Below are 14,490 nucleotides of genomic sequence, written 5' to 3'. Positions count from 1 at the left end.
TATAGCTGAATGGCGTACCTGAAAACAAAAAATGGTTAACAATAAAACATTGCAGAATAGAATACAGTACAAAGGAGCAGAACAATAGAGAGAGAATAGAGAGAGAGAGAACAATAAAACGACAACTATTTTTTGTTTTTTTATTTTATATTTTTTTTGTTTTTTTTACTTTTTTTTTTTTTTTAAACACTTTTTTATGTAACTTTAACACTTCTGTTGTAACGGTTTCAGCGGTTTGGGTCTCTCAAAATGCGATGGCATCTTGGGAGACCCTGTGAACGTGTGCCTAGCCTGTGCAATGCTGTACCCTACGCTAATACTCAACTAGTGAATGGTAGCGTTCAAAACATTCACCAATGCAAAGACCAGGATTGTCAGGACAGCGGGGACAATAATGACGGGTGTCACGCCTATATCCGCGCTTTCTGCAGACACGACATTTTCTTTGGGGGGCTCGTTGGGTAGGGGTACTCGGGATGACATAAGAATAATGCCTCTCATGCAGCCGGCTTACTGCATCTGGTAGGGGAAGGTGAGGTGGAGCACCGTCTGGATACAGAAGGGCTCTGACGATATCCTCCTGGAATTTAAGGAAGGATCCAGTCCGTCCTGAAGCTTTGTGTAGTACATAAGCATTCAGTATAGCCAATTGGAATAAATAAACAGACACTTTTTTGTACCAGCGTCTGGCCTTACGGGCAACTAGATACGGCGCCAACAACTGGTCATTGAGGTCCACCCCTCCCATGTTAAGGTTATATTTGTGGACACAGAGGGGTTTCTCCACAATACCAGTCGCCGTAGGAATTTGGACCGTCGTGTCTGCATGAAGGGAGGTAAGAACGAAAACATTCTTATTATCCCTCCACTTCATAGCGAGCAAATTATTACTGCACAAGCAGGCTCTCTCCCCCAGCCTAAGACGGGACTCTACAAGCCGCTGGGGAAAGCCCCGGCGATTAGGTCACACGGTGCCATATGCTCCAATCTGCTGATCAAACAAGTGACTAAACAGTGGCACGCTTGTGTAATAATTGTCCACGTACAAGTGGTACCCCTTTCCGAATAAGGGTGACACCATGTCCCACACTATCTTGCCAGCGCTTCCTATGTAGTCAGGGCAGTTCTCCGGCTCTACGTGACTATCTTTACCCTCATAAACCATGAAACTACGTGTATAGCCTGTGGCCCTGTCACAGAGCTTATACATCTTGACCCCGTATCTGGAACGCTTGTTGGGGACGTATTGTTTGAATGACAAGCGACCAGAAAACTTAATCAGGGACTCATCAACGCAGACAACTTGATCGGGAGTAAACAAGTCTGCAAAACGTTGGTTGAAGTGGTTTATGAGGGGCCGAATTTTGTAGAGCCGATCGTATTCAGGGTCTCCACGAGGACGACAGAGTTCATTGTCGCTGAAGTGCATGAACCGCAAAATCATCTCGTATCGTGCCCTGGACATGGAAGCAGAGAACACGCACATATGGTGAATTGGGTCAGTGGACCAATATGACCGCAACTCACTCTTTTTGGTTATGCCCATGTTGAGGGAGAGGCCCAGGAAGATTTTAAATTCGGAAACCGTAACTGGTTTCCATTGTTTGGCAAGGGCGGACTGGGGAATAGTGGCGATGTGTTGACCAGCGTACAAATTGGTTTGGTCCACAATAGATCTATAGAGATCTTCGGTGAAAAACAGTGAGTAAAAGTCAAGTGTCGTAAAATCAACTGTTTCCACGTTAATGCCAGGTTGGCCAGTGAATGGGGGAAGTACGGGTTCTGCAGAAGATGTGGGCACCCAAATAGGATTGGCGAATTCTGCAGGAAGGGCACTATAGGTACGACGGGCCTGTCTTTGTCTTCTTCTTGGTGGCAGCGGGACACTACTTGTGCTTGCCACCTCGCCAGCTTGAACTGCACTTATGGGACTCGCCACGTCACCACGTGTTACTGCAGTGCTGGATGTAGGTCCAGGGTGTACTAGGCCGCTGGTGCTTGCCAGTTCACCAGAAGGATGAGCGGCTCTAGTACGTCTCTGCTCCATACGAGTGACCTGCGGTTTCTGCACCTGAACAACAGAATACATTCGGGATTGGGCACACCTGTCCTTAACAGGGGCCTCATCTCCGTCGTCAGAGCTATCTGTCATGGAGCCACTGTCCTCTACAGGATCATATTCTGAGCCTGAATCTGACAGATGAGTGACGTCCTCTTCACTATCTGTCATGCTCAGAAACGTGTAGGCCTCTTCACTAGTGTACCTTCGCTTTGCCATTTTGGGCTCTAAATTTAGGGGTACACTAGTGAGACTCACAGGTAAAAAAGCACCTAGCCTGTCAGCGACTGTTTCAAAACGCTACAAAAAAAACTGTTAGCGATCGCAGGGATCAAGCCTGACTCTGCGAACGCTGCAGTTATGTGTGTTGTGTTTTGTAAGTGACAGTGATCGATCAATACTGCACTTGGGTGGGCTGGGCTGGGCTTGGCGGAGGGGCTAAACGCAGGTGCTAGCAGGTATCTGGGCTGATCCCGCTAACAATGCGTTTTGGGAAACCTAAAATGCTGGCAACGCTAATATAGATCTGATCAGATACTATATTACTAAGGGAGGTGTATGCTTTGCGCGTGGGTGTTAGCGGTACTGGCACTAACCTGACGCTGGGGCGACGCAGACCTTATCTGACCCTCAAACTTATATCACCCGCCGGGTGATCAGGGGGTTAAACCTTTATTAGGTAATAAATGGCGGGTGCCCTGAAACAAAAAAAAAATAACTAACCAACCAGCGTCACCTGTAACAGTTATATGGTGATCACTGGTGAAAGGGTTAACTGGGGGGCAATCAGGGGGCTATGCGGTAGTATATGGGGGTCCCTGACGCTATAAAAAGCTGCGGCGAACCTAAATACTTACCTGCCTAACTAGCGTCACCTGTGACACTAATACAGCGATCAGAAAAACGATCGCTTATTAGTGACACTGGCGACGGGGGGTGATCACGGGGTTAAACCTTTATTGGGGGGGTTAGGGGGGCACCCTAGAGCTAAAGGGGGCTAACCCTAACTGCCCTAACAGTTATTACAGTCACAAATGACACCAATGCAAAAAAAAATAAAAAAAAATGCAATTGGTGTCACTGTGACTGGGGGGGGCAGGGGTGATTGGGGGGTGATTGGAGGTGATCGGGGGGGTGAAAAGTGTGCCTGGCGTGTTCTACTGTAAGTGTAGTGTTGGGTGCAACTCACCGATCCTCTCTCCTCGGTGCCGGAACGAAAAAGACCGACACGAGGAGAGATTACATCACTTCCTCTGCCTGTGTTTACAATACAGGAGAGGAAGTGATGTCACCGAGCATTTTCATTCGTCGGGAGCGATCGCGAGGGGGTGGCCATGAATGAATGGCCGCCCCCTCATCCCGGATCGCTCCCGAACGATTACCGACCGCCGCAGGCACCGGGGGGGGGCCCGATCGGGCCCCCCACCCGCGGGAAGGCAGGGACGTACAGGTACGCCAATATGCCTGCCCGTGCCATTCTGTCGACGTACATCGTCGTGCGGCGGTCAGGAAGTGGTTAAAGGGGGATGAATAGATACAATCTGAGCCTTTTCCATGTATACACTGTCATATATATGCTGCAGACCTCATACCCACAAAATACTGCTAACAGTGGGGAAGAAATAAATGCCCCTGCATCAGTGGTGTCACAAAAAAGGAAAAAGGGTCAGCGAAGGTGATGTCACCGAATGATAAAACTGTCCCTACGTCGGTGGTGTCTCTGGAAAGAATAAATAACCCTGTGTCTGTGGTTCCATCTGAAGGAAAAAATGCCCCTGTGTTTTTGGTGTCCCCAGAAGGAGAAAATGCCCATGTGGGGAAATACAAAGTGGGGTAGTTGATGGTGGGGACAGGCAGTACAAAGGGGGGCAGTTGATAGTGGAGGCAAGCAGTACAGAAGGAATCAGTTGATGGTGGGGACAGTCAGTACAGAGGGAACAGGCAATGGTAGGGGACAGACAGTACATACTGTGGTTCAAGTGGAGGTGCACACACAGGCTCCATAATCCCCCACGAGTCCTATTTGCCCCTTATCATCGCCCTCACACTGACAATGTCTTTACATTCAGGGTCCCACAGCAGTTGGTGGCTAATCTGGAGTCCATTCCTTGGCTCTGGGGCTGCTCTATTTCTCAAGCCCTGGTTCATGAAGGCAGTTGGCTGCTGATACCCCAAAAAATATTGCAGCTTCCTGTCCCCTCCTTCTCTCCTGCCCAATCAAGTGGTGGGGAGGAGAAGGATCCAGTGTGGCAGCCACTATGCCTGGAATGTGAGGATCCAGGCCATATGTGGATCTCCTTTAAGCTGCAGCTGCATGTGACAGGATGTCATCTTGGCTGTGAACAATATGTGAGTCGGTGCACAGTGGGCCTCATCTCCTCGGGGCCCATGTTCCCTGCATACATTGCACACATGGAGGATATACCACTGACTGTATAAATATAATGATCCTTCCACATGAACCAGACGCTTAACTGGGTATTCAACTTACACAAGTAGACTGTCAAAGAATGATCTGAGGTGCTGCCACCCTTTTCCTAAAATGTTTGGTGGGTAGCCATAGTATATAAATGTACCAATAAATGTCTAAGGCCGCGTACACACGGGCGGACTGTTCGCCCAACTTTGTCCGCTGAACAGTGTTTCAGCGGACAGTCCGCTCGTGTGTGGGCTTCAGCAGACAGTTTCAGCGGACAGTCTGACGAACAAAGTTTTTCGGAATTTCCGTAAGACTGTCCGCTGAAACTTGGTTTGAGCGGACAGTCCGCTCGTGTGTAGGCTTGTTCGACAAACTAAGTCTCGCGCATGCTCAGAAAGAATTTACATGGCGAAGGTTGCATTGCAGTGTATTGGACGTCGAATTTCTCGTCCCGTCGTACGTGCCGTTCACGTCATCGCGCAAGTTTTCAGCGGACTGTTCGTTCGTCGTGTGTGGTCAAGTCCGTTCATGCTAATTTTGAACGGACTGTTTGTCAAACTGTTTGACGAACCTAGTTGGGCGGACAGTCCGCCCGTGTGTACGCGGCCTTAAAGTATACGTTCAACTGTTTTTAGGGTGGAACATGTAACATGTTCCTGCTCCTGTAACAACTCCCCGATAACCCCCCCCCCCCCCCACAGAAGGCCTGTTTTTTATATATATTTATATATACAGTATATATATATATATATATATATATATATATATATATTTACAGTATATATATATATATATATATATATATATATATATATATATATATATATTTTTTTTTTTTTTTTTAGAAGAGACCCTAAGGAATAAAATGGCGGTCATTGTAACTTTTTATGTCAGAGACAATGAACAGTCTCTTGCGAGTTTTGTTTTTTGTTGTTTTATTGGGGGGGGTACAGTTTGGATAGGGATTGGAATATGGGATGCCCATAGGATTTATCATTGCCATCATATTTATAATCTAAGCACAAAAGCACAATGTTAGAGCCAGAAGATTAGATGTGCATGAACATTAAATGTAAATATACTCCTGCATCTCCATGCAGACTGTTGCTCTCCTCCCGCAGACTATTGCTTCCAAGGACTCCTCATTCAATACTCCACTCCACTCGCAGTCCATTCCTCACTTCACTCAGCCGACTTCTCCCCCCCCCCCCCCCCCCCCCCGTGGCATATCACCTCAGCTTATATATGAGGCCTGCCCCCTGCCAATACTGATTGAGGATTGGTCAGGGCTCACACACAAGCTGTCTGCCACTCCAGTTCCAGGCCCCGCCCATCTTACAGAACCTTCTCTCTGGAAGCAGGGGAGGCTCAGAACTGAAGTGCAGGTGGTCACAGCCACTGCTACTCTGACCACTCTCAGCCCCCAGATCAAAACAGACAGGCTTAGCGTGCAGCATAGGCCTGCCTAAATTTGCCTGTGCTGAATAAACCCTAGTAAAATAACCTTACTAGCACCTACCTATATGTAGAGGGTGAAAAAAAAGAAGAAATCCCCTATGTGGTGGACTTTTAAGGCACGATAATTTTTCATAGATTTTAGTAGAGTATTTTTATGATTTCAAGAAAATATTTTTTTAGAAAAATATATAGAAAAGATATATAAAAACATGTTATGTTTTAACACGTCTAAAATGTATACACCGTCATACATCTTGTAATATAGTACAGTTAGTAACTTCTTTCACCCGACGTGTTTCAGAGTACTACGTTTTCTCCTTCTTCAGGGGTGTTTAGCAAGAAGAAACTATGTCTCTAAAATAAAACAATAGATAAATAGGTACTTAGTAATGACAATAATGTTTAGTAGTGTACAATATTGTTAAAGTGCGGTATCAAAAAAGAACACTTACAGATGGCTCCTTAGTTCCAGGGAAGGCATCAGCATACCAAGATATTTTGAACAATTTCATGCCCATAACTTTGTGGGACAGCCCCTTCCATGTTCTAACATGTCTGTGCACCAGTGCACAAAGCAAGGTCCATAAAGATATGTGAGTTTGGGGTGGAGGAAATTGACTGGCCTGCACAGAGTCCTGACCTCAACCCGTATAGAACACCTTTGGGATGAATTAGAGCGGAGACTGCGAGCCAGGCCTTCTCGTTGAACATAAGTGCCTGACCTCAAAAATGCACTTTTGGAAGAATGGTCAAACATTCCCTTAGACACACTCCTGAACCTTGTGGTCAGCCTTCCCAGAAGAGTTGAAGCTGTTATAGCTGCAAAGGGTGGGCCAACTCAAAATTGAACCCTACGGACTAAGACTGGGATGTCTGTACCCCTTGAAAAGTTCCTAGCGGGCCGTAACTTGTCGCATGCCCCATGGCTCGCTGGGAATGTCGAGACCTCTCGGACTTTGTGTCTCCGATCTCTGTCCACGTGCTGAGGTTATGGGACAAACTGGATATGCAGGAGCAATTGTCGCAACCGGTATCCCCACTCCCACCTCTTGGGGGCTTCCCCTGGTTTACTCCGGGGGAACATCTTCCCTATTTCAGTATGTGGGCAAGGGACGGAAAGACACGATGTGGGAGGTTCATACACGAACAAGGCCTAGTCTCTTTGGACTAGCTACGCTCCCAATTTGGGCGCTTCCCAAAGGACAAGTGGCTCTATAGACAACTACAACACTTTATCAGAAGTCTGCCACACCGTGTCAGACCTCCCTCCTCTATGACCCCGTTTAAAAAGCTGTGCAAATCCGTTGATCCCATCCCTCATTCTATTTCAGTACTTTATGAAATGTGGCAGTGTGCTGAGTCCCGAAATAAGCCAACGCAAATTCGAGAGTGGGAGAGAGACCTGCAGCATACATTTACAGAGGTCCAACTGGACCATTTAGATCGGTTGACTCACAAGAGCTCAGTAGATACTAAAATGCAAGAAAATAGCTTTAAGCTACTGACAAGATGGTACAGAGTTCCAACAACTTTAGCTAGGATATACCCTACAGCAGTGATGGCGAACCTTGGCACCCCAGATGTTTTGGAACTACATTTCCCATGATGCTCCACTACACTGCAGAGTGCATGAGCATCATGGGAAATGTAGTTCTAAAACATCTGGGGTGCCAAGGTTCGCCATCACTGCCCTACAGCCTTGGCTATATGCTGGAGAGGCTGTGGGCTCCGAGGCACCTTCCTACATATTTGGTGGGAGTGCCCGTTGCTGCGGCCTTTCTGCCAAGATATTAGGCTGCAGATAAAAACCATTACAGATGTGGACCTGCCAGACTCCCCTATGGAGTTCCTGTTGCATGTGCCATCCACTCCTCTACGTATCTACAGTAAATCAATTTTCCCACACCTCCTGAACGCCGTCCATCAGCTAATCCCTATACACTGGAAGTCGACCCAGGTCCCAGGTCACTCCGAATGGGTACGTTTACTAAATTCTATAATGGCGACAGAGGAGTGGATGCAAAATGCAAGGACAGGTACGATAAATTTTATGCTATTTGGGCCACATGGATACATCATACATCTTCCATAACTCAGACAGAGTCTGTAGCCACCCAAACGCAAGCAGCCCAACAGGTCATATGTGATTGAATAGGCCGAGACCAAACTGTTCCACTGTCTCAAAGATTCAGATACCGGCTGATGACCCAAACCTACTACCGCTACACTAAGCGATTAACCTCTGATGTGCCCATCCTTTCCCCCTCCCCCTCTCCCACCAGCTACTTCGGGTCATGCGAGTTGTAACAGGTGAAGTGCTATACTTCACAAATAGAGCATAACTTTGTGTAGCAATAAAGATCCCTGCATCGCGAACCCCCCCATAATGGGGGAACAAATTGATGATGTCATATGAGGCGTTCTTACTATATGTTTTTTTTGAGACCTTTGTACTGCATGTCACCCGGAGTTCCCCCTAATGTCATCCCCCTTTTCATTACATGTAACTGTTGTGTTGCACTATGTTTTTCTTCTGACAAAATAAAATAAAGATTATATAAAAAAAAAAAAAAAAAAAATACTGGGATGTCTGTAAAACTTCATGTGCGTGTAAAGGCAGGCGTCCCAATACTTTTGACAATATAGTGTACATAAACATCACTTCCAGTACCCTAGGATTGCTTCATCATTGAAATTAATGTATTATTTCCTTCTTCTTTTTAGATTGAATCCCGAAAAAGAGTCGCAAAAACAGTACTCGTGTTGGTTGCTCTGTTTGCTTTCTGCTGGCTGCCTAACCACATCCTTTACTTGTATCGGTCATTCACCTACGACACAGCAGTGAATTCCTCTGTGCTCCACCTCTCTGCCACCATTTTTGCCCGTATACTGGCATTTAGCAATTCCTGTGTGAACCCCTTTGCTCTTTACTGGCTCAGCAGAAGCTTTAGACAGCACTTCAAAAAGCAGGTATACTGCTGCAAGAGACATTCACCACCGACCCAACCTAGCCCAACTCACAGCAGCACTACTGCAATTACAGCCATTAAAGGAAACATGCAGGTGTCTGAAATAAGCATTGGCTTATTGGGAGCCTATGACATGAAGCGAGAAAGTGACAGTGTTTAGTTATGTTAGAAAATGAAAGAACTGACAAAAAAAGACTATAAATGTGTTCTGGTAATGTAGGAACTGGGGAGTCAGTGGTTGCAAACTGTGATATAAATTGAAGGTAATTGCAACTGCAATGTCATTCCTGTTCATGGAAACTAGTGTTTATTTTGTAGGTTTTTTGTTTTTTTTTGCCGCAGCTTGTCCATAAAAAATCAGTCTAAAGAAACAGCCACAATGCTGAGAAACTACGGCAAGTGCCAAAACATAGAAATGGCCAAAGCAGCATAACATTCTCATTTGCTCCAGAGCTTAGTTCCAAGCATTTTTGCTTGCACATGATTGGATGATAGATGTCAGCAGAGCGTCACCTCATTCACTAAGCTCTGTAGCAAATTTCCTTGCAAAGTGCAACTGCCCTTGCAAAGTAGACAGCCTATTTACCTTTAGTAAATCAACTCCATAGCTGGAGATGGTCATAGGATGGAGAAGCCATGACATAAGTTGTGGAAATTTCTTTAGCCAGGGCATGAGAGTGAGAATTTCTGGAAGGCAACAGCATGTTAGTTATGTCCAATGCTTATAGGGTTTTGGTATCACATCCGGGAATACTGTCTGCACAGCTCCAATAATCCTGAAGACTTCACATAAGCAGCACTGGACAAGATGTTGACTGGAATTTGTAAACTTTGGACAGTCATGGAAGCTGAAACTTCAGAAGTATTATTTCCACAAACATTGTGTACCATTGCAAGTCTTTGTTTTCCTACAGTACATGCAAGCTCTGAAGTTCACGTTTACATGTAGTCCGGTAATATTCATTTACTGTACATTGGTCACTCAAGGAAAATAGTGCAGTAAGCTTTGGAATATTTAAGAGGACAATTTAATTTTAGAAAGTTAGTTTTAGAGTGGATGCAAACCCAATGTCATCCTTTCTAAACTACTGCCATAGTGGTTATCTATAAGGATATACATGCCATCCTGCATGCATCCTTGCCTGTTAAATGTCTCCCTTCTGTCTGTTATGAGACCTGAAAAACTGCAGATTCTGTGTGTGGGTCTGTTGTCCAGAGCTCGGTTGGTGGAGTCGTGATGTCAGTAGACTCCCCGCCCACCTCTACACTCCCCTCACTCACTCAACATGCATTTTCTCCTGTGTATTTCTTACACTGAACTTCTGCTATGATCACTAACATCCAGTCAAAACCCAAAAAAGTCACAATATGACTTCAGTATGCCCAATCATGCGAGGTGTAGAGCAGCCAATCCTGGGAGAGCTCGAGAAGAAAAGAGGAGAGGATCTGAAGTGTCTCTCTTAGGCTCTTGCATGAGATATGTAAATCACCTGTCACTCACAGTGAGGGGGAGAAACAGACTCCTATTTCTCTGTGTCAGTTTTTATCTCACTGAAAAAAAGATAATAGGACTGCTCAGAGCTGGATTAACTCTTCGTGACAAGTATGGGCACAGATGACATTAAATCCTATACTGTTCAATGTGCAAGCCTTAATTAAAAAATATTTTTTTCGGGTTTACATCTACTTTAATGTCACTTTCATATTTATCTTAAGGAATAAATGCAGCTTAAAGTTATAAAATAATATACCACTACCTTGCACTCCCTATATAAACAGGAGAGCCATTATACTCTTTTGGAACTGTGGGCACATGTGTGATAGTCAAGATAATGCCAGATAGGCTGCTGGCAGTCTAGAACTGTCTGTTTTTTACTTTAAACTGCATTTCCCCTCTATTGATTCAGCCCTGGCTCACACCTTTGCGATTTTTCAGCTCAAAAATCACATGAAAAGTTGCACCTCATTGCTGCCAATGGAATTGTTCAAATCGTTGCGACTCAAGCCATAGCGACTTTGAAAAAGATTCCTGCAATACATTTTTGCGATTTCATTGCAACTTGCATTGATTTCTGTTAAATTAAGTTGCAAGCCTCAATGAAATTGGAGGTCCGAATCGCACTGATCTGCAGCTTTGAAATTGTGCTCAAGTAGCACGATTTCAAAAGCCACACTGGTGGGAACCAGGGCTAAGTTGTATCCTGATTCATTTTTTATTCCACTTACATTTTTTACTTCCACTTAGTCTGGAACTCCCCATACTCACATGCACACAAGCATATAAATTAGCAGAAAAATGTCTGCTTGTGCAATACAGGATTTTTATACAGTAGAGTAGAAGCATAATAGACAGGCCCATTCTTAAATGATGAAAGGGGGGAGATCATAAAGTTTACATGCACACATACAGTACATAGAACACACTTGACTTGACAGGGCAGATAAGAATATAATTATGCAATGGCAGTTCAATGTTGGCATCTCCAGCAACTGCACAGTCTAGCATTTTTTCATTCAGTGTTATTTTCCTCTCAATTGGGAAGTATAACAAAAGCCTGCTACCCCCACCCATTGTTTTATTATAACCAATAATGCATAGATTGCCCAAAATGCATGGAATAGTAGATGTGCATGCCAAGTATAGAGAGTATTGTTTAGGGGTCTGGTCATTCAGATTACTTTGTACAGCTAGCTAAACTTATTATTCACACATGCCCCAAATGGAAGCAATTAGTGTGCATTCATGTTTTGCTCCATTCAGCCTCAGATGCTCAGTGTAGATTGGTATAGAGAAGGGGTAGGCAACCTGGGGCACTCCAGCTGTTGCAGAACTACAAGTGCCTCTGTTAGTTAGTAATTGGAACTGCCAGCCTTGCAATGCCTCATGGGAAATGTAGTTCCACAACAGCTGGAGGGCCCCAGGTTGCCTACCCTGGTATAGAGTTATGCTGTCCATACGTGGTTAGAAAATCATTAGAAAAAACATTCAATACTCTCGATCGTTAGACTTTCGAAACATTAGTGGGCTAATTTTGATTAAGATTCATGGAAAAAAAAACAAAAAACGTCATGTCGGATTTGTTTTAGCCTAAATGATCGATTGTCTAAACAGTAGTAGAATAGATCGAAAACAGTTAAAAAATCTACAGTGAATGTGTGTGCTAAAATGTAACCTGGATAGTGTGCTTTTCCTTCCAGCAGTGCGGCACAGGATGGCAGTACAAATCTCAAAGAAGAGGAAGTTTATCACCGATGGCATCTTCAAGGCTGAACTGAACGAGTTTCTGACCCGCGAGTTGGCTGAAGATGGCTAATCCGGTGTGGAGGTCTGAGTCACCCCAACCAGGACTGAGATCATCATTCTGGCTACCCAGAATGTCCTTGGTGAGAAGGGGCACTGTATCCATGAGCTGACTGCCGTAGTCCAGAAGAGGTTTGGTTTTCCTGAGGGTAGTGTGGAGCTATATGCAGAGAAAGTTGCCACAAGGGGTCTGTGTGCCATCGCTCAGGCTGAATCCCTGCATTACAAGCTCCTGGGAGGACTGGCTGTGGGAAGAGCCTGCTATGGTGTCTTGCGTTTCATCATGGAGAGAGGGGCCAAGGGATGTGAAGTGGTCGTGTCTGGCAAACTGAGAGGTCAGAGAGCCAAGTCCATGAAGTTTGTGGATGGCCTGATCATCCACAGTGGAGACCCAATTAACTACTACGTGGACACAGCTGTACGTCACGTCCTCCTCAGACAAGGTGTGCTGGGTATCAAGGTGAAGATCATGCTTCCTTGGGACCCCAGTGGCAAGATTGGCCCCACAAAGCCTGTGCCTGACCCTGTCAGCATTGTGGAGCCTAAAGATGAGATCCTGCCAACAACTCCCATCTCTGAGCAGAAAGGAACCAAGCCTGATGCAGCCCAGCCCCCCGTCATGCCCCCAGCTGTACCCACTGCATAATGGGATGGTGAAGGCCAGGATGAGATGCTTTTGGATACCAGCTAAAACTCTTTCAAATAAAAAAACACCATAAAAATGAAAAAAAAAAAAAAAACCTGGATAGTGTAAGCGAGCATCAAAAAATGTACCGTTTATATTGTTATCAATAATATGTAGATAATTAGGTGACATTTATGAATACAAAGATGGCGTTATCGCATGCATTTTCGACAGATCTTTCTAAATCCAACCGTTTTTTTTCTAACGATTTTCTAACCATGTATGGCCAGCATTAGATTGCTTAATGTGAACAAGTGGGCTTTCCAACATACTGCAGTGTCTGTGGGAGCCGATACACTGTGTCCATACCCCCTCCGCTGCATTGCACATTGAGGTGAACATTGGAAGATCAGAAGAAGCAATACTAGTACTGGATGTGCATATATTTCTGATACCTGAAAGTGCAATGCATTGTAGGCATTTATTTAAAGATTTTTTTCTTCTTCCACTATGCAAATTTCAGTAAAATCAACAAAAATATATTTTTTCAAATTGTTTTACTGCAGCCCTTCACTGAGATTCTTCATTGAAAGCACATATGAAAAAAAAGTATAACTGGACACATAAGAATCTTCTTCCAAGTGGTGTATTATTATCTATATAAGGCTGGATTCACACCTATGCATTTTTTGTGCTTTTTGCATTTTGCAGATTTGCACTACAGAACGTGTTCCATAGGAAACCATGTTATATGGACTGTAGTGCAAATCTGCAAAATGCAAAAAGCACTAAAAATGCATAGGTGTGAATCCAGCCTAATAAATGAATAAATAGATGAAAACACAGGTTTTTAACAAAACACATATCACAAAAGCAAAAACTGTGTCATGTAAATATGAAATGTAGTTGTTAGTGTTGCACTACCATTAAGATATTCTAATAAAGGACACAATTGGGCAAAAAAGGACACAAATATTATCACCTTTGCTTTAAAAGAATTATCAATATCACTATGTTCATGCGTGCAGATATTGCCCTTTTTTTTCAACCACAGTGTCTGGTTTATATCAGTATAAGTTATAGCCTATGAGAATTATTTTTTGTGATTAATCATGGTGAGTATTTTGGAATCATAAAAAATAAAAGCTAATATGTATTAAATATTTAAGTCTGCCTTGTCGCTTTTTTTGTTTTGTTTTATGTTATAATATTTTAACAAAATAGAAATAAATAGGAAAATATCAAACGAAAGCATCTTTGCTATTTTTTTTGTTTTTTTTTACTGAGCAAAGAAAATGCTATTTTTCAGTAAAGCCTCCACAAACTACTTTGTTATCTAAGGTCCACAGATGTAATACCCAAGTCAAAGCTAAAATGTAGATAAACCATCTTGTGGTATATGCTGAATGTGTTAAGCAAAATAAAGCTTGTAAACATAAGAATGTATCTGTCTTGGGTACAGACCACATATTTTAACTACTATTTCAAGCAGAAGACACTCTCATTGGTTTAAATTTGCTTTTCAATTAAAAAAGGGGTAAAAGGACAGTTTTGACATATAGACTAAGTTTATAGTTTACACAAAAAGTTATAACCGGGAATAGACATATATTATTATTATTATTCAGGATTTATATAGCGCCAGCAATTTACGCAGCG

General features: G+C 43.8%; 1 protein-coding gene and 1 pseudogene across 1 annotated transcript in view; both read left to right on the top strand.

Annotated features, from left to right (window-relative positions):
* BRS3 (bombesin receptor subtype 3) overlaps positions 1–13,994 on the top strand; it is a 30,192-nt gene extending 16,198 nt beyond the window's left edge. The window contains exon 3 of the mRNA XM_077490426.1: positions 8,661–13,994. Within this exon, the coding sequence (XP_077346552.1) occupies positions 8,661–9,065 (405 nt within the window). The 3' untranslated portion in view covers positions 9,066–13,994. The remainder of the gene's footprint in view (positions 1–8,660) is intronic.
* LOC143993794 (small ribosomal subunit protein uS3 pseudogene) lies at positions 12,058–13,994 on the top strand (annotated as a pseudogene).
* Positions 13,995–14,490: the final 496 nt, after the last annotated feature.

The sequence above is a fragment of the Lithobates pipiens genome, unplaced genomic scaffold (assembly GCF_037356315.1).
Source record: "Lithobates pipiens isolate NorthernLeopardFrog02 unplaced genomic scaffold, aLitPip1_a1.2 Scaffold_1, whole genome shotgun sequence".
NCBI lineage: Eukaryota > Metazoa > Chordata > Amphibia > Anura > Ranidae > Lithobates > Lithobates pipiens.
This window is presented reverse-complemented; position numbering and strand designations above follow the sequence as displayed.